We start from the raw sequence: 24,445 nt of genomic DNA, 5'->3' as shown, positions 1-24,445 counted from the left end.
TATTTATTTATTTTATTTATTTATTTATTTTATTTATTTATTTATTTATTTATTTATTTATTTATTTGTGTGTGTGTGTGTGTGTGTGTGTGTGTGTGTGTGTGTAACTCTCTGTAATGAATGAACATGTGAAAAAATTAACCTTGAAAGAAATGGAGTAGAAATTTTATTGGTATTATTCAGTAAATCTCATAACACCATCACCACTTTGTGCACAAAATGTTAATGAGTCAATGAAATTATTCCTGTGGAAGTCCTGCTATTTCATGTTTAATTACCATTTCATGAGATGATATTTGAGGCAATTAGTGTAGGACAGGCAAATCTATATTTTTAGGGGCTTTGAGTTGGACTTGACAGAGTATTCTATTGGCCATTATCTTCATGTCACCACATATTTTAAACCTTTTTTAGCATTACAAAATCCTTCTGAATATAAGGGTGCATCTAACTTAGCACTTAGAACTTTGCCACATGTGTGGAAGGCACCGAGAGAAAGTATATTGCAGGAGAAGCAAACCTGATATCTCTGGATGCCAGTCAGTGGCGGGCTGCACTTTAACGTCATGCCACACCTTCCACACAGCCAATCAGTTGAGACCTTGCCCTGCTAGTCTGCCAGACAATACCTTTGTATTTCCACATAGATCATTAAATCTACAGAAAATTATCTGTGAATACCACCTGAATTGAAAACATGACCAGTGATAGTGACCATGGGTCACATGGACATTCCAGGAAGAGGAAGTGTGATTCTAAGACCTGGGAAAGGAACATAACAAAAAAAATCTTGGCTAAGGTTACACAACCTATTGGACCAAAAAAAAAATGTTCCTAAGCATGAAATTGGTGAGCCATGCATGTGTGGGTATTTTGACAAACTAGTCTATAAAAAAAACAAATGGGTTTAAATCCTACATTTCATTGTAGTTACATAGAACTGAAATAGTAATATTTTTTTTCTTATTCAGAGATATTAAACACAAGAAAAAGTAACAATACATGCTTTCACAGTAAAGAAAGTTTCTTCACCTGCATGTACTGATTAGAAAAACAATTATGTTCACAGAATTAGTTACCAAGATGTTAAAAGTAAGCAAATATTTAAACTAAATATTTGAGAACAGCATTTTGTTGAATTTGCCCTCACAGCAGTAAAAGAATTCACACTGAGACAATATTTCAAATGGCACTACAGTGGAAACTCAGTTCTCAAACTTAATTCATTCCTGAATGCTGTTCAAAATCCAAAATGTTAAAAACTAAATATTTTCCCCATAGGAATCAATGTAAAATTAATTAATCTGTTCCTAGACACCAGTCTACACTGTTTTAGTGGCTCATGACAGATGCTTCAACAGCCAAGATGACTGCTTCACAACATCTCCAGCTCACAAATTATATATCCAGAAAGAATGTATTGAATGAATGTAGTGACATAAAACTTATCAGAAGATACTGTTTAGACAGTGCAGGTGTTCTCTGTGTCACCAATCTAGTGAGGGAAGCCTTACAGAGGGACACAGAGAGGATCAACCCACTTACCACCAAAATTAAGACAATCATAACATTTAGACATCTTGCTGCTGGGAAAAGCTACAGAAAAAATGCAGTTGTACTGTAGTGATGGTGTTGGGGGTCATCAAGAGTGCCACAGGTGACTTGGTATTACTCCTGAGTGCCAAAAACTGTTTGTTTACATTGAGGCTTTTCAATAGGATCACATTTATATCCAAGATTGAATTGCAGTCTTATACTCAGTGCTTCTCCTCCAAATATATAAAAAGAAAGTAAATATTTATGCAAATTATAAATTAGTAATAAACGGCAGCTTTTGCTATGTCTTAATATTTGAAATCAAGGAACTTTGTTCTAGAACCAAATTATGGTACCACAACCAAAGCAATAATGAGTTCAAAATTTTGTTCAAATACCAATTTGTTCAAAAAGAGAGGTGTTTGGTAACTGAGGTTCCACTGTAACTCAAAACCTCATTTTGCAGGACTCCCCCTTCCAACACTAAGTGCCTCATTTGTCCCTGGTTACTTTCACACTGACTGGAGATGATCACTCTCTTCACATTCACAATCTTTGAACTAATGTGAACTGGTTTGTTTCCTCAATAAAATGCAACTTCTGTATACTGATCAAGTCTTCAAAATTTGTCCTTCATAGCGAGGCTTCACTACATTTCTTGTAATTTTCAAATGCCTTTTTTCATTTATTAACTAATTAGTAAATGTATTCAGATAATGAATATGATGTAAGGTGAAGACAGTAATTTAAGCACCTCATACTGTAATTGCCTTAAAGATATAAGTTTCTATCTTGATATTCTAGTTAGAGCTCCTGAAAAGCAGTGATGTAAGTCTAAGTGTCAGTATATGATAGTAATAGTGTTTGGTATTTACTAATCTTGTATGTGTGGTAATTTCACTTAATTATGGTATATATATGCTCTTTCTGCCAAGAGGTATTGATTTATTAGCAATTAATATATGATATTTTAATTATGCTTTGACATTTTGTCTTTTACTGGAATTTGCATAAATTTAGTTTGCAGTCACCTTGCATTAGATAAAAAATGAGATGTCTGTAAAGGTAATGTGACAATCAGAGTGAAAATATTGCAAAAAGGAAGAAAAATTATTTGGAAGATATAGTTAAACAAAGAGCATATGGAAACTGCATATACATGTATATTTGAAAGAAGAATGAGAGGAAAGATGACTACGAAGTGTAGTGTGACCAAGAACTTCTCTAGTGTGGCTTCAGTAGTGTTGAATCCCAAATCAAATGAGCCATTAGAGGGTCATTAATGTCCTTTTTCATGAAGTGCAAGTTTTCTCTCTCTCTCTCTCTCTCTCTCTCTCTCTCTCTCTCTCTCTCTCTCTCTCTCTCTCTCTCTCTCTCTCTCTCTCTCTCTCTCTCTCTCTCTCTCTCTCTCTCTCTCTCTCTCTCTCAATGATTTTGCACTTTTGGCACATAACTGACATTCCTTTACAGCTTACTGCATTACTCTCTAATCATTGGATTTTGTTGAAATAATCTTGTGTGAAAGCTTTTGCCTTTTGACACAGTATATATCTAGAGCAGCATTTATCTTTGCAGCCTGAGCACTCCTTTGTTTAGGTCAAGATCAGTATCCCTTGAAGTCAGCATCAAGTCACATAACATTTCTTGTAATTTAGTATAGGACCATGATAAACAGAAAATGTTTTTTTTATCATTTTTTTTTCCATTTTTCCTAAGTATATAAAATATGGCATTAGTAATAGCAAAACTGTTAGAAAAAATGATAATGGATTTGCTGCTTACTTAGAAAAGTCACTTCCTTGAAACAGTGCCTTATATGTAGCCTGCAATACCACACTGCATTGTATATGACCACAGACCATTCCAAGCATACCATAAAATTTACTGCAGCATCTTGGGGATGCTAGCATCTCAGGTTAAAGAAATGCTCATCTAGAGATCACCAAGGCTCCAGATATATAAGCTTATAAGTTCTGAAACTAATTATTTTCACTAACAGTTAGACAAGCAAATAGCTTACTAAAAAATTACTACATAATTATGTACTTATATAAACCATATTGCTATGAAACATTTGTATATGCTGCATTTACATGCTCTTGAAATTTGTACACTTGAATAGTGCATTTGTCAAGAACTACCACCATTCTTTGTGTGAATAGTAAATGCTTCAATTATTCATAATTATGCACATACTTGATTGTTTCCTACATATCAATGCTTTAAGAACTATACAAGAATAGATCATTATTTAGAATTTAGCCTCTTGCTGAATGTAGTCCCTGCCATTCATGTGGTTGACAACATGGAACAGTCTGTTTTCCAAAATGCATAAATGCAGATTGAATTGGTGCCTCAATTTGCATCAAATTGCTGAGTAAATTTTCATATTAAAACAGGGATTTTTTAAAACAATAGATGTAGAACACAATAGGTGATTGTATTATTTGATCATATGCTAATGTGGCTTTACAAAACAATCACATGATAATGAAGTATGAATGGCCATATGCAATAAAGTGTGACTGTGTTACCAAGCAACAACTTGAAAGAACTCACTGTTGAAGGCAGCTCCCTGAGTCACATCTACACAGGATATACATAAGTAGTATCCCTTATCATCACTACTGTTCTGTAGTATGACTAGTCAGGTTTTCCTCTCCTCACCAACACCTCCACAGGTACATCCTCTACCATGATTCCAAGTGAGTGTGAGATGCTACAGAAGGGAGGCAAGAAAGGAGGGCCTGTACTCCAGCAAGAAATCCTTTAATCTTTTTGCACTGTCATGTTATCATATGTGACCACCTTGTGAGTCCATTAGCACATGGTCTAACCACTCAGTGTCTATTAGCATCCTTATTGTTTAAGTGCTTCATTGTTACACTGAGATAATTATAAGTTTTCTTGATTACTCAAATGTCATTCTCCCACAGGATCCATGTTTTGCAAGATGCAGTCTTGTGCTTCACAGGAATTACATGGGCAAAATTACTGCAGATGGCAAAGGGCATCTGTATGTATATAGTATATGTACAAATATACATGTAGTATTACATAACTTAACATTATTTGGCCCTGTAGACACTGCAGCGGGACCTGTGCCGCCGTGAACAGCAGCTGATGGAGCTGCAAGAGAAGTGTGAGCGAGTGGAGGGAGATTCACACATAATATCTCTGGCTAAGGAGATGACAGACCACCTGACTTTCTTGAGTCAGACAATCAGCGACACTCGCTTTGTGCTCCAGAACCGCCTGCACCAGCTGAAGGTACGCGTCTGCAAGCATCGTCCTTCATGTCCTTATGTCTCCTCCTAAACCAAAAATATCTCCTCCTGTACCTTCAGCTCCAACTATATGCACCTCTCTACCCTGTTCCTCACACCTTGCTTTCTGCTTGTATAAATGGGTGCGGTTTATCCTTTCCTGCTTTGCTGTCTACTTCCCTCCATCCTTATTTACCAATATATGAAGGGGCATATAGTTATCATCATAGTGCATCTCCAGAAAATAGACATGAAAGTTAATCTGAGCTGAAATTCATTGTAGGAAATCCTGGCGAATGAGGAGATGAAGAGACACATTATCAGCCAGGACAAGGATAGCGAGAGTACAATTGGAGGCACCACATCAGTGCAACAGCATAGCAATGCAGTTCTTTACCAGGAAGGACATATTACAAAAAGCATGAAAAATGTTGAAAAACCTAAAGATGATTCAATTCGTTCAAACTCTATAGACACTGGGGATGCAGGAAATGAAACAGAAACATTGATACATGGAAACATAACTACTATTCAACAAATAATGCAAAGAGGAATAATTAAGAATATTACAATAATAGATGGAAAACCAGTAGAAACTGAGGAAATAGTTGAAGAACCAGATGTCACACAAAGTGTTCTTGTAGGTGAAGGGAAAGATATACTGAGAGGTGACATGATGGCAAAGGAAGAAGGAACAAAAGTGCATAAAATTATAAGACAGAGAATAATAAAAAAGACAAGAACAGATGATGGCAAGATAATTGAAACAGAAGAAGAAATAGAACCAGAAGTAATTAATGAACAAATTCTCCAAACACTACCAGCTGATTCTGTAATTACCAAGACAATCACAGACCCTGAGGTGACAACAGTGCACAAGATTATAAGAAAAAAAGTAATCAAGAAGATTGTAATCATTGATGGCAAGCCAGTGGAGACAGAGGAGGTAATAGAAGAGCCAGAAGAGGTGACTGAGGAAATGTTGCAGAATCTTCCAGCTGATTCTGTCATTACTGAGACAGTTACAGATCCTGAGGTGACAACAGTTCACAAGATCATTAGAAGAAAGGTGGTCAAGAAGATTGTAATCATTAATGGCAAGCCAGTGGAGACAGAAGAAGTAATAGAAGAGCCAGAAGAGGTGACTGAAGAAATGCTGGAGAATGTTCCAGCTGATTCTATCATTACTGAGACAGTCACAGAGCCTGAGGTGACTACAGTTCACAAGATCATTAGAAGAAGAGTGATCAAGAAAATCATTATAGTTGATGGCAAACCAGTGGAAACCGAGGAAGTAATAGAAGACCCAGAAGAGGTGACTGAAGAAATGTTGCAGAACCTTCCAGCTGATTCTGTCATTACTGAAACAGTCACAGAGCCTGAGGTGACAACAGTCCGAAAGATCATTAGAAGAGTGATCAAGAAAATCATCATTGTTGATGGCAAGCCAGTGGAAACAGAGGAAGTAATAGAAGAACCAGAAGATGTGACTGAAGAGATAGATCTTCATTTGACTGAAGAAAAGCCAATAAAAACTGTAGAAGTCACACAAAAGCCTGGAAGGGTTTATGAAACATTGCAGAATTTGCCTTGTGATACTGTAATTCAGACAGTCACAGAGCCTAAGGTGACAACTGTCCACAAGATCATTCGAAGAAGAGTGATCAAGAAGATTGTAATCATTGATGGCAAGCCAGTGGAGAAAGAAGAGGTAATAGAAGAGCCTGAAGAGGTGACTGAGGAAATGTTGCAGAATCTTCCAGACGATTCTGTCATTACTGAGACAGTCACAGAACCTGAGGTGACAACAGTCCACAAGATCATTAGAAGAAGAGTGATCAAGAAGATTGTAATCATTGATGGTAAGCCAGTGGAGACAGAAGAAGTAATAGAAGAGCCAGAAGATATGACTGAGGAAATGTTGCAGAATCTTCCAGCTGACTCTGTCATTACTGAGACAGCTACAGATCCTGAAGTGACATCAGTCCATAAGATCATTAGAAGAAGAGTGATCAAGAAGATCGTTATCATTGATGGCAAGCCAGTGGAGACAGAGGAGGTAATAGAAGAGCCAGAAGAGGTGACTGAAGAAATGCTGGAGAATCTTCCAGCTGATTCTGTCATTACTGAGACAGTTACAGAGCCTGAGGTGACAACAGTTCACAAGATCATTAGAAGAAGAGTGATCAAGAAAATCATTATAGTTGATGGCAAGCCAGTGGAGACAGAGGAGATAATAGAAGAGCCAGAAGAGGTGAGTAAAGAAATGTTGCAGAACCTTCCAGCTGATTCTGTCATTACTGAGACAGTCACTGAGCCTGAGGTGACAACAGTCCACAAGATCATTAGAAGAAGAGTGATCAAGAAGATCGTAATCATTGATGGCAAACCAGTGGAAACAGAGGAGATATTGGAAGAGCCAGAAGAGGTGACTGAGGAAATGTTGCAGAACCTTCCAGCTGATTCTGTCATTACTGAGACAGTTACAGATCCTGAAGTGACAACAGTCCACAAGATCATTAGAAGAAGAGTGATCAAGAAGATCGTAATCATTGATGGAAAGCCAGTGGAGACAGAGGAGGTAATAGAAGAGCCAGAAGAGGTGACTGAAGAAATGTTGCAGAATCTTCCAGCAGATTCTGTTATTACTGAGGTAATACCAAAGCCTGAAAACATAGATCTCCATGTCATAAAAGAAAGGCCAGTAGAAACAGAAAACACAGAAGAGGTGACTCAAGATATGTTGCAGAATCTGCCAGCTGATTCTGTCATTACTGACACAGTCACAGAGCCTGAGGTGACAACAGTCCACAAGATCATTAGAAGGAGAGTGATCAAGAAGATCGTAATCATTGATGGCAAGCCAGTGGAGACAGAGGAGGTAACAGAAGAGCCAGAAGAGGTGACTGAAGAAATGCTGGAGAAACTTCCAGCTGATTCTGTCATTACTGAGACAGTCACAGACCCTGAGGTGACTACTGTTCACAAGATCATTAGAAGAAGAGTGATCAAGAAAATCATTATAGTTGATGGCAAGCCAGTGGAGACAGAGGAAGTAATAGAAGAGCCAGAAGAAGTGACTGAGGAAATGTTGCAGAACCTTCCAGTTGATTCTGTCATTACTGAGACAGTCACAGAGCCTGAGGTGACAACAGTCCATAAGATCATTAGAAGAAGAGTGATCAAAAAGATTGTAATCATTGATGGCAAGCCAGTGGAGACAGAGGAAGTAATAGAAGAGCCAGAAGAGGTGACTGAAGAAATGTTGCAGAACCTTCCAGCTGATTCTGTCATTACTGAGACAGTCACAGAGCCTGAGGTGACAACAGTTCACAAGATCATTAGAAAAAGAGTGATCAAGAAAATCATTATAGTTGATGGCAAGCCAGTGGAGACAGAGGAAGTAATAGAAGAGCCAGAAGAAGTGACTGAGGAAATGTTGCAGAACCTTCCAGCAGATTCTGTTATTACTGAGGTAATACCAAAGCCTGAAAACATAGATCTCCTTGTCATAAAAGAAAGGCCAATAGAAACAGAAAACACAGATGAGGTGACTGAAGATATCTTGCAGAATCTGCCAGCGGATTCTGTCATTACTGAGACAGTCACAGAGCCTGAGGTGACAACAATCCGCAACATCATAAGGAAAGTGATCAAGAAGATTATAATCATTGATGGCAAGCCAGTGGAGACAGAGGAGGTAATAGAAGAGCCTGAAGAGGTGAGTGAAGAAATGTTGCAGAACATTCCAGCTGATTCTGTCATTACTGAGACAGTCACAGAGCCTGAGGTGACACCAGTCCACAAGATCATTAGAAGAAGAGTGATCAAGAAAATCATTATAGTTGATGGCAAGCCAGTGGAGACAGAGGAGGTAATAGAAGAGCCAGAAGAAGTGACTGAGGAAATGTTGCAGAACCTTCCAGCTGATTCTGTCATTACTGAGACAGTCACAGAGCCTGAGGTGACAACAGTCCACAAGATCATTAGAAGAAGAGTGATCAAGAAGATTGTAATCATTGATGGCAAACCAGTGGAGACAGAGGAGGTGTTGGAAGAGCCAGAAGAGGTGACTGAAGAAATGTGGGAGAATCTTCCAGCTGATTCTGTCATTGCTGAGACCATCACAGAGCCTGAGGTGACAACAGTTCACAAGATCATTAGAAGAAGAGTGATCAAGAAAATCATTATAGTTGATGGCAAGCCAGTGGAGACAGAGGAGGTAATAGAAGAGCCAGAAGAAGTGACTGAGGAAATGTTGCAGAACCTTCCAGCTGATTCTGTCATTACTGAGACAATCACAGAGCCTGAGGTGACAACAGTCCATAAGATCATTAGAAGAAGAGTGATCAAGAAAATCATTATAGTTGATGGCAAGCCAGTGGAGACAGAGGAGGTAATAGAAGAGCCAGAAGAAGTGACTGAGGAAATGTTGCAGAACCTTCCAGCTGATTCTGTTATTACTGAAGTAATACCAATGCATGAAGAGGTAGATCTTCATTTGACTGAAGAAAAGCCAGTAAAAACTATTGAATTCTCACAAAAGCCTGAAAAGGTGTATGAAACAATGCAGAATTTACCTTCTGATTCTGTCATTACTGATACAGTCCCAGAGCCTGAGGTGTCAACCGTCCACAAGATCATTAGAAGAAGAGTGATCAAGAAGATTGTAATCATTGATGGCAAACCAGTGGAGACAGAAGAAGTAATAGAAGAGCCAGAAGAGGTGACTGAGGAAATGTTACAGAACCTTCCAGCTGAGTCTGTCATTACTGAGACAGTCACAGAGCCCGAGGTGACAACAGTCCGCAAGATCATTAGAAGAAGAGTGATCAAGAAGATCATCATAGTTGATGGCAAGCCAGTGGAGACAGAGGAGGTAATAGAAGAGCCAGAAGAGGTGACTGAAGAAATGATGCAAAATCTTCCAGCTGATTCTGTCATTACTGAGACAGTTACAGAGCCTGAGGTGGCAACAGTCCGCAAGATCATTAGAAGAGTGATCAAGAAGATCATCATGGTTGATGGCAAGCCTATGGAGACAGAGGAGATAATAGAAGAGCCAGAAGAGATGACTGCGGAAATGTTACAGAATCTTCCAGCTGATTCTGTTATTACTGGGGTAATACCAAAGCCTGAAGACATAGAGCTCCATTTGGTAAAAGAAAGGCTAGTAGAAGCAGAAGAGCCAGAAGAGGTGACTGAAGAAATGTTGCAGAATCTTCCAGCTGATTCTGTCATTACTGAAACAACCACAGAACCTGAGATGACAACAGTCCACAAAATTGTTAGAAGGAGAGTGATCAAGAAGGTTGTAATCATTGATGGCAAGCCAGTGGAGACAGAGGAAGTAATAGAAGAGCCAGAAGAGATGACTCAAGAAATGCAGGAGAACCTTCCATCTGATTCTGTTATTTCTGAGGTAATGTTAAAGCCTGAAGGGATAGACCTTCTTCAGACTAAAGAAAAGTCAGCAAAAACTGCAGAAGTCACACAAAAACCTGAAGGGATTTTTGAAAGCATGCTGAATCTTCCAGCTGATTCTGTCATTACTGAGACATTCACAGAACCTGAGGTGACAACAGTCCACAAGATCATTAGAAGAAGAGTGATCAAGAAGATTGTAATCATTGATGGGAAACCAGTGGAGACAGAGGAAGTAATAGAAGAGCCACAAGAGGTGACTGAAGAAATGTTGCAGAACCTTCCAGCTGATTCTGTCATTACTGAGACAGTCACAAGCCCTGAAGTGACAACAGTCCACAAGATCTTTAGAAGAAGAGTGATCAAGAAGATTGTAATAATTGATGGCAAACCAGTGGAGACAGAGGAGGTAATAGAAGAGCCAGAAGAAGTGACTGAGGAAATGTTACAGAATCTTCCACCAGATTCAGTCATTACTGAGACAGTTACAGAGCCTGAGATAACAACAGTCAGCAAGATCATTAGAAGGAGAGTAATTAGAAAGATCATTATGGTTGATGGCAAACCTGTGGAGAAAGAGGAAATAATAGAAGACCCAGAAGATATTACAGAAGAAATGCTCCAAAGTGTTCCTCCTGAATCATTAATTACTGAGGCTATCAGTGAACCTGAGAGTGTCAGAAGGAAAGTAATCAAGAAGACGGTGATAGTTGATGGGAAGCCAGTGGAGACTGAGGAAGTGGTGGAGGGACCTAGTGATGTAAGAGATGATTCAAGTGCCTTAAGTAGTGGTGTACGTATAGTGAAGAAAAACGTCAAAATAAGAAGAACCTTACAGGTTGTTGATGGAAAAGAAGTTATAAATGAGGAGAGGGAGGAATCTCCTGAAGAAGTTCAAGAATATGCTGGTTTAGTGTCAAGTCCACAACAAATCACTGTTCCCATAAGTGAAGGGATTGAGTCTTTACCTGCTCACTGCTCCACACCTGATGGTGGTGTCACAGCAGAGAAAGTGAAAATTGTGAGGAAGTTGAAAATTGTTGATGGGCATCCAATACTTTCTGAAGAAATCCTTGAAGATCAAGAACCCATATCAGAGAGAGAGATGACTCAGAGTAAGAACATTAAGTGTGTTGTCATTCGAAAGAGAAGACAAATAATCAAGCGGATTCAGATAATAAATGGTGAGAGAGTTGAAACTGAGGAAATTGTAGAGGAACCTGAGACAGAATTTGGTGTTCCAGATGATGGGTCTGGAATAACTGTTACTGAAATAAGTAGTGAAAAATCCTCTCCACCTCATGGTGACATAAGTGAACCACAGGACACCAGACCATTCCCTCAGCCTGTAACAGAGAGTTTTGATACTCCCAAGGAGGCAGTAAGACCTGCTGACACTTGGAACAATGAACTTTATCCCATGAAAAATGTGGATGATGTTGAACCAGAGTGCATTCCAGGACTGGAATGTGACATACCTGAGACAGCAGTGCCAGACACAGCTCCTGAAATGGAAGTCACCTCTAAGGCTTTCCCTCTCCCAGTTGAAGACTTTCCTCTTCCTTCAGGAAAAGATGAAGAACCAAAGGATCCTCAAACAGAGAGCAGCAGATTGTTTACAAGTGATGTCTATCAAGAGACTTCACAACTTAGAAGTGATGAGCCCATACTTCAGACATCTGAGAAAACACCATCCTTGCCAGATCTACAAGAAGAATGTGGCACCAAAGATACAAAATTGGATCCCTTCCCAGAAGTGATGAGTTCCCCACAGTTCCCAGTTGAAGCAAGTGTTCCAGCACCAGGAACTGAGACACAAGATGACCAAGTAAGTGGTGTTCATAAGGAGGTTGATTCAGCAGATGATAAAAGTAAAGAGGAGCAAATACCTCAGGCAGACAGAAAATCAGTGTCAGCCCCTCCACAGCTTCCTGATGTGGAAGTGGAGGTGACTGAGCCTGACTCTTTCCCACCATCACCCGATCAATTCTCAGCTCTAGAGGAAAAAGATGACGTACCACAAGATGTATTTGAAGATCAGTTTAAAAGTGATTGGGTTTTCCCTGATGATAAAGACTTTGGAGAGGTTGAGTTGTTCCATCATGGTACTGAGAACACAAGCGCTTCACCACCAAAAGTCGATGAAAAGAGTAACCTTTCTTGGGAAGAGGTTACTGATGATTACAAGGATATTATGCATGAAATTTCACTCACCCAGGATCATCAGATTCAGGATATGGCCAGAGATGAAGGCAGTGAAGCACCAAGTAAAGAAGATGACATCTCAGATGAGGGTGCAGGTGCACATGACCAAAACAGACTGTCACCAGATATGTTCCCCATGCCCAGTGAGTTGGGAGGGCCAGAAGAAAAGGATCCTGCAGTTCCAAAACCAAAATACAAAGAAACAAATGATGATCCATTCCCTGAACCAGTAAGGGAAGATGACAGTACTGATGAACTACAAAGTGCCTCTGAATATGTTGAAATTTATCAGACTTCATTATATGAGAAAACTGGCCTCTCAGAGTCTGATGAAACTATAGACTCCTCAGATGAAGGATTTAAAACCCCAGAGTTAGAGCTTCCCATGTTCCCAGAGGACTTCCAGGAGGCTGTCAAGCCTTTCCCAGTTCCTCATGGTGATCTTCCTGATATTTCTTCCTCACCCATCACTGAAGTGCCACAGAGGACCGGCAATGAGATGAAATTATTCACCTCAGATGAATATCCAGAAGTTACAAAAGAACTTAACATAGAAACTATTCCTCATGAACTCCCATGTGCTCCCTCCCCCCCAGGCCCCACTCCTGATTTTGGTAACCCCCAGGAGGCCATCATAACCTTCCCGGTTCCAGGTAATCAGTTCCCTGACACCTCCTCAACCATTGCTGAAGTGCCACAGAGGCATGATGATGAGGTGAAACTATTTGATACTGACAACTATCCTGTAGTTACAAAAGAAGATACTGTAGAAACCATTCCTGACAATCTTATAAGTGCTCCCACCCCACCTGGCCCCTCCCCTGTCTTTGAAGACTCCCAAGAGGCCACCACACCCTTCCCAGCCCCTCATGGTGAATTTCCTGATGTCTCTTCCTCAACCATTGCTGAAGTACCACAGAAGCATGAGGATGAGATGAAATTATTCACTTCAGATAACTATCCAGAAATTAGAAAGGAACACAGTGTAGAAACTATACCTGACAACCTTCCTCGAGCTCCCACCCCACCTGCTCCTTCCCCTGATTTTGGTGACAGCAAAGTTCCCTCATTTGCAAGTCCAAGCAAAGCTCCCTCATTTGCAAGTCCAGATGAGTTTGAAGAATGTGAATCCTCATTCCCTGATTTCCAGAATGTAAGTGATGCCACACCCAGGCCCAAGTCACCGCAGTCAGGTGCAGTTATCTGGGAGGAGCAGCATTATCAGCTAGAGAAAGTAGAAAAAGAAATTCCTGTTATTCCACCTAGCTACACAGAAGCACCACCTGTTCCTGACTTTGGCATGCAACCTCCCTCAGAGAATATTGCACTAGATTTCCCTTCACCTACTGATGAGTATTCACAGCCTGAATTAGATGACAAAGTGCTTCCTTGTACTGAAGAGCAGCCAACAAAGACATGGACAAGTGATGTATATCCAGAAACACCAATTACAGGGGCACAAGATCCTATCCCTTGTGAGGAACATCCACCCATGAACCCACCTCCTGAAGTAACCCCTGTTTTAGAGGAAAAGGAAATGCCATTCCCAAGACCAGGCATTCCCTCAGAAGGTGGTGATGAGCAACCCCCAAAGGTTACTGAACTTGTCACAGAAGAAGCAAGAGATACTTTTCCTGTACCCACTTTGTCTGAGGCTGATGTTCCCCTACAAGATAAAACAGTAATTTTACAATGGACAGATAATGTTTATGAAAAGAGTCAAGTCATAGAAGAAGAGGAGAAGATATGTGAGGAAAATGTAGACATAGACTTGCCACCTCTTCCAGCAGTGAAACCTGAGTTCTCTGGCAAAGAGTTATCATTCCCTGCTCCTGAAAGTGATATAGCTCAGCCCTTAGGAAAACTGGAAGACCCTAAAGATGTTAAGCAGGTCAGTGCTTTCCAGGAAGAGGTCTACGTTCAGTCTTTCAAAACAGATGACTCTGAAATTATTAACGATCAAAACTTGCCTCAGAGTTTACCTGGTTTGCCAGTTTTTGAAAAGCAGGAAACCTCTCCAGCCATAACTCCATTCCCAGTACCAACAGGGACAGGAGAGGAGAAACATCAGGCAGTATGTGATAAACAATTACCAACACCAGCTACTGTGGAAAAACATGATATTTTGGAAGAACATTCTATTCATAGTGAAAATGTGGTCATATCACAAACTCTTACCTGTGAAAGCATTCAAGGAGCTGCAGTTAACATTCAGCCTTTTGAGCACCTCCCTGAGCCATCACCAGTAGCTGAAAGCCAAAAAAGTAGTGCTGTTGTACAACCTGATGCTGATGTTGTTTACCCACAGCTTACAGATAGCCATGTCTCTGCAGCCATAGAGACACCAGAAGCCTTTGCTCCACCACTGCCAGATATCCCTGGTGGTGACAAACCTTCACCAGAGTCTCTTTTCCCAACAGTTGGAAGTAAAGATACTCAGGCTGTAGGGGAACAGGATTCAGAACTACCAAATAAAGCCAGTACAGAACTAAAGGATGAAGAAAGAGAAACATTCCCAGATCCTGTCTCTCTTGATGAAGAAGCTGCAAGACCTGATATATGTACATCTTCACAGTGGACAGAAGAATATTATCCTCAGGACAAATTTGAAAGTAAAGAAGACAGAACAATTCCAGAGGAAATTCCATCTGACTTTTCTTCTGTTACTGACAAGGACTCAGATGAGTTGAATAAACCCATTCCATATCCAGCTCCTGTTGGAGAGTTTCCTGAACTATTTGAGACTCCACAGAAACAAGAAGAGGAACAGTTGCCAAGTGTGTTCCCTGAAATCCATTACACACAAGATGAGAAGAGAGATAAACCAAAAGAGGATAAAAAATTGGAATGTTTAGCTTTGCCTACAATTAGTGCTCCACAGTATGATATTTTAGAAGATAAGATTGATCCATCACCATTCCCAGAGCCTGATTTTGGGACAGAGCTGCCAAGTCTTGATAAAAAAGAGACTCTTGAAGATGAAAAGTTCCCAGAACCTAAGGAGCAAGGAGAAATGCCAGTACCTGATACTCCTTCACCATCACCCTGGAAAGAGGAACTCTATGCAAAAGATGACATCAGCAGTAAATCCACAACCAAAGACCAAATTGATGTTACCCTGCCATCTCTATCTTCAGAGGAGTCACCAGATTTTGTCAGTCCTGAGGAACAGTCATTCCCTGCTGCTGGATTCCCTGATTTAAGTGACGAAGGCAATGACATGATGCCACAGGAGAAACCAGCTCTAATGTTCACCAGTGATACTTACGAAAGTGTTGATAAAAAAGAAAGTGAACCAATTGAAGGCCAGGATTTGGATACAATTATGCCTCCTACCTATGAAGATGTTGTAGCTACTGCTCCTGAACCATTCCCAGAACTGCAACAGGAAAAACCAAAAGAGCAGATACATCAAGCTAAAGATACTGAAGAAGTTCCAAAATCTGAAACAACAAAGGAAAAAATAATAATCGATAAGCCAGTAGAGGTGACTGAAAAAATATTGGAGAACCTTCCAGGTGATTCTGTCATTACTGAGACAGTCACAGAGCCTGAAGTGACAACAGTCCATAAGATTATTAGAAGAAGAATAATCAAGAAAATTGTAATCATTGATGGTAAGCCAGTGGAGACAGAGGAGGTAATAGAAGAGCCAGAAGAGGTGAGTGAAGAAATGTTGCAGAATCTTCCAGCTGATTCTGTCATTACTGAGACAGTCACAGAGCCTAAGGTGACAACAGTCCACAAGATTATAAGAAGAAGAGTAATTAAGAAGATTGTAATCATTGATGGCAAGCCAGTGGAGACAGAGGAAATAATAGAAGAGCCAGAAGAAGTGACTGAGGAAATGTTGCAGAACCTTCCAGCTGATTCTATCATTACTGAGACAGTCACTGAGCCTGAGGTGACAACAGTCCACAAGATCATTAGAAGAGTAATCAAGAAGATCATCATGGTTGATGGCAAGCCAGTGGAGACAGAGGAGGTAATAGAAGAGCCAGAGGAGATGATTGAAGAAATGTTACAGAACATTCCAGCTGATTCTGTTATTACTGAAGTAATATCAAAGCCTGAAGACATAGAGCTCCATATGGCTAAAGAAAAGCCAGTAAAAATAGAACAGCCTGAAAAAGTGGTTGAAGAAATGTTGCAGAATCTGCCAGCTGATTCTGTCATTACTGAGACAGTCACAGAGCCTACTGAGACAGTCACAGAGCATGAAGTGACAACAGTCCACAAAATCATTAGAAGAAAAGTGATCAAGAAGATTGTAATCATTGATGGCAAGCCAGTGGAGACAGAGGAAGTGATAGAAGAGCCAGAAGAAGTGACTGAGGAAATGTTGCAGAATCTTCCAGCTGATTCTGTCATTACTGAGACAGTCACAGAGCCTGAGGTGACAACAGTCTGCAAGATCATTAGAAGAAGAGTGATCAAGAAGATTGTAATCATTGATGGCAAGCCAGTGGAGACAGAGGAAGTAATAGAAGAGCCAGAAGAGTTGACTGAAGAAATGTTGGAGAAACTTCCAGCTGATTCTGTTATTAGTGAGGTAATATCAAAGCCTGAAAAGATGGATCTTCATACAGCTGAAGGAAAAACAGTAAAAACTGAAGATGTCACAGAAAATGTCACTAAAGAAATGTTACAGAATCTTCCGATTGATTTACATTCCTTAGAGCCCGATTTTGGGAGAGAGCTGCCAAGTCTTGATACAAAAGAGACTCTTGAGGATGAAAAGTTCCCAGAACCTAAGGAGCAAGGAGAAATGCCAGTACCTGATACTCCTTCACCATCACCCTGGAAAGAGGAACTCTATGCAAAAGATGACATCAGCAGTAAATCCACAACCAAAGACCAAATTGATGTTACCCTGCCATCTCTATCTTCAGAGGAGTCACCAGATTTTGTCAGTCCTGAGGAACAGTCATTCCCTGCTGCTGGATTCCCTGATTTAAGTGACGAAGGCAATGATATGATGCCACAGGAGAAACCAGCTCTAATGTTCACCAGTGATACTTACGAAAGTGTTGATAAAAAAGAAAGTGAACCAATTGAAGGCCAGGATTTGGATACAATTATGCCTCCTACCTATGAAGATGTTGTAGCTACTGCTCCTGAACCATTCCCAGAACTGCAACAGGAAAAACCAAAAGAGCAGATACATCAAGCTAAAGATACTGAAGAAGTTCCAAAATCTGAAACAACAAAGGAAAAAATAATAATCGATAAGCCAGTAGAGGTGACTGAAAAAATATTGGAGAACCTTCCAGGTGATTCTGTCATTACTGAGACAGTCACAGACCCTGAAGTGACAACAGTCCATAAGATTATTAGAAGAAGAATAATCAAGAAAATTGTAATCATTGATGGTAAGCCAGTGGAGACAGAGGAGGTAATAGAAGAGCCAGAAGAGGTGAGTGAAGAAATGTTGCAGAATCTTCCAGCTGATTCTGTCATTACTGAGACAGTCACAGAGCCTGAGGTGACAACAGTCCACAAGATTATAAGAAGAAGAGTAATCAAGAAGATTGTAATCATTGATGGCAAGCCAGTGGAGACAGAGGAAATAATAGAAGAGCCAGAAGAAGTGACTGAGGAAATGTTGCAGAACCTTCCAGCTGATTCTGTCATTACTGAGACAGTCACTGAGCCTGAGGTGACAACAGTCCACAAGATCATTAGAAGAGTAATCAAGAAGATCATCATGGTTGATGGCAAGCCAGTGGAGACAGAGGAGGTAATAGAAGAGCCAGAAGAAGTGACTGAGGAAATGTTGCAGAACCTTCCAGCTGATTCTGTCATTACTGAGACAGTCACTGAGCCTGAAGTGACAACAGTCCACAAGATCATTAGAAGAAGAGTGATCAAGAAGACTGTAATCATTGATGGCAAGCCAGTAGAGACAGAGGAGGTAATAGAAGAACCAGAAGAAGTGACTGAAGAAATATTGCAGAACCTTCCAGCTGATTCTGTCATTACTGAAGTAATATCAAAACCTGAAGACATAGAGCTCCATATGGCTAAAGAAAAGCCAGTAAAAACAGAAGAGCCTGAAAAAGTGACTGAAGAAATGTTGCAGAATCTTCCAGCTGATTCTGTCATTACTGAGGCAGTCACAGAGCCTGAGGTGACAACAGTCCATAAGATCATTAGAAGAAGAATGATTAAGAAGATTGTAATCATTGATGGCAAACCAGTGGAGACAGAGGAGGTAATAGAAGAACCAGAAGAAGTGACTGAAGAAATGTTGCAGAATCTTCCAGACGATTCTGTTATTACTGAGGTAATATCAGAGCCTAAAGAGGTAGATCTCCATTTAGCTGAAGTAAAAACTGCAGATGTTAAAGAAGAGCCTGAAAAAGTGACTGAAGAAATGTTGCAGAATCTTTCAGCTGATTCTGTCATAACTGAGACAGTCACAGAGCCTGAGGTGACAACAGTCCACAAGATCATTAGAAGAAGAGTGATCAAGAAGACCATCATGATTGATGGCAAGCCAGTGGAATCAGAGGAGGTAATAGAAGAGCCAGAGGAGGTGACTGAAGAAATGTTGGAGAATCTTCCAGCTGATTCTGTCATTACTGAGACACTCACAGAGCCTGAGGTGACAACAGTCTACAAGATCATCAGAAGAAGAGTGATCAGGAAGATTGTAAACATTGATGGCAAGCCAGTGGAGACAGAAGAGGTAATAGAAGAGCCAGAAGAAGTGACTGAAGAAATATTGCAGAATCTTCCAGCTGATTCTGTTATTACTGAGACAGCCACAGAGCCAGAGGTGACAACAGTTCACAAGGTTATCAGGAGAGTAATCAAGAAGATCACCATGGTTGATGGCAAGCCAGTTGAGACAGAGGAGGTAATAGAAGAACCAGAAGAGGTGATGGAAAAAGTGTTCCTTGAATCTCCTGAGATTTGTGGAAATATATTATTTGCCAAAACAGATGAGACTGAGAAAGGGGATAGTAAGATTCCAGCCATCATTGATGCTAAACCTGCTGAGACTGAGGAAGTTGTTAAGATTCCTGTCCATGAGAACTCACAAAGTAATCTCCTACTTGAAACTAGTATGGGTGATATTCCTTCTTCCTCTGAGACTAGTGATACTAAAGAATTAATCATTGATCATTTCCCACAGCCAGCAAAGGATTCTTTAACAGGGCTGAAAGATGCTGATAAAGTGGAATTTTGGCAAGAAGATCTATATCCACAAGAAGTGTGTGTGGAGGAGCAATCATCTCAACTCCCTGAAGACCACACCACTGCTCCTTATGTGCCTGAGCAAGTTGTGGAACCTCCTCTTCCTGAAGAACTGGCACCTTTCCCCAAACCTGAAGAACAGTTCTGTCTTCCAGTTTCAGCTCCTGATCAGCCTAAGGAAGTATCTGCTGTGCATGTGGCTTTCAAAGAAACTGTGTACCAACCTCCAGCTAAACCCACTCCTCTTGATAAGGTAGTAATTGAACCTCTCCCTTCACCACCATTGCCTGTGTATGAGGAAAAAGAACCTAGTGAACCTTTGCCACCAAAAGAGGAAGAGGACAAAGACAAGGAGGTTTTGGCAACTCAGCCAACAGAATCACAGGACGAAATTGCAAAGCCTCAGTCTCCTGCTACTCCACAACCTGCTGATTCTCAACCTCTTGTGTCTGTCCCTAAGGATGCTGAGTCCCCTGTTCTCCCACATGAGGATAAGCAAGCAGATGTCACACAGGAAACTCACAGTATAGTTCCTGAAGATGAAAAACAAGATACTGAACTTCATCCTACCACTACAGTAACTGAATATCAGGAAGAGCATGTTGAACCCATTGTTGATACCAAAACACCTCAGTATGAAAAAGATATCCCATCATCAGAAAGTAAGGAAGAGGAAACTGTATATACTTCAACTACCATAGCAGTTGTTATGGCACCAGAATATAAAGAACCTGCTACATCATCCAAGGGTGTAGAAACAGTGGATGATTCTGTGGCTGTTATTACAGATCATGAAATGAAGACAGATAAGAGAGTGGAGCCTGTGTCAGATATACCTGTTTATGAAATCAGTGAAGTCAATGTGGTAGATAGATGTGAGGTGGTGGAAGAGAGACTGGTGACACAGCATGATGAAACAGACATGACAGTGCCTGATGAAGATAGTGTCAAGAAATCTGTAGAGAAGGATGAAAAAGAAATACAAAGGCCTGGAAAGGAAGATGTCATAATTGAACCAAGTGTGCCTATGGAACCTTTGGTGTTGAAAGACCTAACTGATGCAAAACCTACTGAATCAAAAGTTACAGCTGAGGTCAGTCATGAAGATGAAGAACATGTGTTACCTGAGGCAACTGAGCTTGTTGAAAAGGAAAGTGAGTTTGACATAAAATCTGAACCAAGGGAAACTCCAGGACCTGCAGAGGTAATGGAAGAAGAATTACATGAAAAGACTGATATTGCCACAAGCTCTGAAGTAACCAAAGAAGTGGATCAGGAGCCTAGCACTACAGATGCAGGTATACAGTCACCTGTGGAGTCACTAGATAAAGAAGAGAAAGAGCCTGATAATGTTGGTACTGATCAAAAAGATGCACCAGTCATCCCTCTCAGTGAAAGCAATATAGTTCCTGATGAAGAACTAACACAGCACAGTGATGATCTACAGGTCACAACTGACAAGCTGATTGATGAACACACTGCTGGTCCACCAGAAATAGGGCCTCAGAGTTCTCAGCCTCCCTCAAGTGTGGTAGAGAAGCCTGAGGAAGATGAGGAGGCTGGAAAGGAGCTACAACCTCTAGTGCCAGGGGAAGAAGAAACCTCTGGAGAAAAGTTATTAGTCGAAGAACAAATAATTAGCCAGGAATGGCAGACTATTTATACATTACTCAAGCGTCGTCAGAATCTTAGAGAAGCTCCACAGTCATCACTTCCCACCACTATTACCACCCTAATGCTGGCTCCATCATCACCACCTTCACCAGATCAACAGCAGCAGCAAATTGATGAGAATCTGGAGAAATTAAAGTCTGCTCTTGATAAAAAAGAACTTATTGTGGTTCAGAAAGTTATAATTTCTATTGTTGAAACTGTAAGCACCTGGTTAGAAACAATTGAGTATAGAATCTACACAGTCAAAAACACAGAAGACATCAGTGAGAGAAACCAGCAGTATGAGTACTTGCAAACAGAATTACACATTATAGAAGAGAAGCTTGTTATCCTGGAAAAGGTAACACAGTCTGCTTTAGAAATCTTTAGTGAAGAAACTATTATAACTATCATAGAAACTGTAAAATGTCTAAGGCAGCAAGTAAATCAAGTAGAGAAAGTGAGGAAGGAGCAGCAGGAAAACTCAAAGGAAGAAGAAGAGCGTTACACACAGTACATGGATGCAGTAGCTAATGCTGGAGAAGAAGTATCCAAACTTAAGGCTCAGTTATATAAATTACAAAACAGTAAAATGACACCAGAAGAAAAGCTCAGACAACTAGAGCTGCTCCTCATCACTAATGAGGACACCAGAGACAGCATCACACAGCTGCTCCTGAGTTCTCATGATATGAGACTCTCACCAAGTAGACACATGGGAGACAAACTCGCTTCAATTCAGGAAGAACTCTGTGATGTGCATGATTCTGTTGAAAAGGAATTAGACCAAGTGCTGCGACTGACAACAACCACCACTGAATATGAAGAAACTTTAATGGAGCTCACACATCTTATAGAAATGGCAGAAACCATCCTGGAGGCAAGAGTAGTGGCCCGAGATCACTCCAGTCTGGTCGATACTATCACGAAACACAAGAAGCTTTTCCTATCTCTGCGACAGTGTCAGAAGGTCCTGGAATCACTAGATACTGCATTGGAACCTAACTCTCGAGTGCACTACCAAGAGTTGTACTCTCGCTCATACCTGAAGGCATCTAAGATACTAGACAAGGCTACACAGCGCAACCATCAGCTTACCCTGCTGGAGGCTGAGTGGCTGCGCCTGCTGAACCAGCTGAAAGAGGAGGAGGCGTGGATGATGTCAGCATCTGAGCAAGTCACTCAGCTTCACACCTTGTCCTCTGACACTTATCAGGAGAACACCAACTCATGCAAGGTTAGTAACTACTCTTTTCCATTTCTCTTAAAATATGCCAATAAATTTTCCAATTTTTTGTTGCAATTAGTCACTGTAAATAAATATTTTCATTATTTTTTTGTTTAACCAAGATTATCTTTCCTGCAATGGTGTATATATATATATATATATATATATATATATATATATATATATATATATATATATATATATATATATATATATATATATATATATATATATATATATATATTATAGGTTCATGTACTAAATATCTAACTTTATAATTTAACCAACTAAAAATGCTTACAGTCTGTTGAGTACTGAAACTCATGAAATTCACAGTCAGGTTCATGATCTTATTGTATAATGCACTTAAAGAATGAATACCTGGAGCACCTCAGAACATTCCTCTTTAGGCGATGTATGAAATAATGTTGCTGGCTTTGCAGTTCAGACTCCCAAACTCACTGAATGTTTTCTATTGTTAAATATACATAATCTCTTATTTGTGTACATTTTCTTTTTAATCAGAGTTGTTAATTTGCCTGTTTCAGGATTGCCAGGTTTGTAATGATTTAGTAATTAACTTGATAACACAGCAAACCTCTGTAGTACTGAGGGGCTTCTTGTTGTGTATAACATGACAGAACTTTGAGAGAACTTGAGAGGCTGCCTGGTGTGTGAGCTGTGACCAGTGTTCATCTCAAGCACCTGGCCAATGGTGTGTTCAGTAATGAACATCTGTACAGAAAATGATCACTCTTTGTCTTAAATAATATTTATTTATGATTATCTGCCTCCTTTGTTCATGTGATTTTCCAAAAGCAAGGTCTGATTGTTCATTTTCATAAATTGAATACAAATATATATTTAAATTGAAACTGGTCTATGCCCATATAATACGTCATATAGTTTTAATTAATCTGGCCTTACTTAATAACAAAAAAAAATGTTAATGGGCTTATTATCTCCAAAATATTCTTTGGATGGTTATCATCATGTTCATAATGTAAACATCTCAAACAAATGACAATGCCATGAACAAAACAGCCAAGTCACTGAATCACACAGAGCCTTTCAGGTGTGCCTCTGGATCTTGAGTTCCTTTCTCTTTTTGGTACCTTAATATTATTCTTGCCCACCTTGAGGACTTACCTATAAATAGGTCATGTAGTTTTTGGCATGAAGATGAAATATATATCATATCATTAGGAACATCTCTCATCCTATTTTACAGAGCTAAAATATTATAGGATTCTGCTAATTTAACAACAAAACTTGACTCATCTGTAGTTCCTTCCTCATTGCCTTATACAGAAGTGTACGTCATTTTCATTGCCAAATGATAATCAATGATATATTTTTTTTAGTCAGTTGCTAAAAAATTCACAATTCACTCAAAGTATTTTCCATAACTTGAATAAATATGTGTGCATACATTCTGTCAGCATGTATGTATTTATAAGTATCCATCAGTTGTGAGTTTTATCAACTTATTGTGTTGATTTAATTGTGTTCAGAAGCTTGTCTTTCTGAAAGTAGTTGAAATAACTAATACTTAACTACAGTCATTACTCATTCACATTCATTCAAGCATTATCAATGAAATTATGTTAAAATAAAAATAAATATATATGTATTTTTGTACTTTGATGTCATCAGTACTATCTTAGAAATTATTGAAACTTATCTATTTCCAAATTAAAGTTATGATTGTATCAGTGGGAAATTGTACAGAATATGATAAATTTCCAGGTTTCATACAAAAGACAACTAAGTTACTTTTCCAGGTGTGATTTGAACTTACTTTCATGACATTATTAGAAAAAGAATGTTTCATAGAATCAGAGTTCAAGGACATTTTTAGTGTTGCTTTTTGTCTTGTCTTTTGTCCTTTGTCTTTTGTGACTCTTAGATGCACTTTCCTCAAGGTAGC

General features: G+C 39.7%; 1 protein-coding gene across 9 annotated transcripts in view; it reads left to right on the top strand.

Annotated features, from left to right (window-relative positions):
• The window catches only part of LOC135102104 (muscle-specific protein 300 kDa-like), a 241,276-nt gene that overhangs the window by 173,261 nt on the left and 43,570 nt on the right, over positions 1-24,445 (top strand). For 8 of the 9 annotated variants that reach the window (XM_064006869.1, XM_064006870.1, XM_064006871.1 and 5 more), the window contains 2 exons: positions 4,621-4,806; positions 5,086-22,524. In XM_064006869.1, the coding sequence (XP_063862939.1) occupies positions 4,621-4,806; positions 5,086-22,524 (17,625 nt within the window). The remainder of the gene's footprint in view (positions 1-4,620; positions 4,807-5,085; positions 22,525-24,445) is intronic. The other variant, XM_064006875.1, reaches the window with a different exon arrangement.

Source organism: Scylla paramamosain, chromosome 7 (assembly GCF_035594125.1).
Source record: "Scylla paramamosain isolate STU-SP2022 chromosome 7, ASM3559412v1, whole genome shotgun sequence".
Lineage (NCBI taxonomy): Eukaryota > Metazoa > Arthropoda > Malacostraca > Decapoda > Portunidae > Scylla > Scylla paramamosain.
The sequence above is the reverse complement of the archived record's forward strand: the minus strand, read 5'-3'. Positions and strand labels throughout refer to the sequence as shown.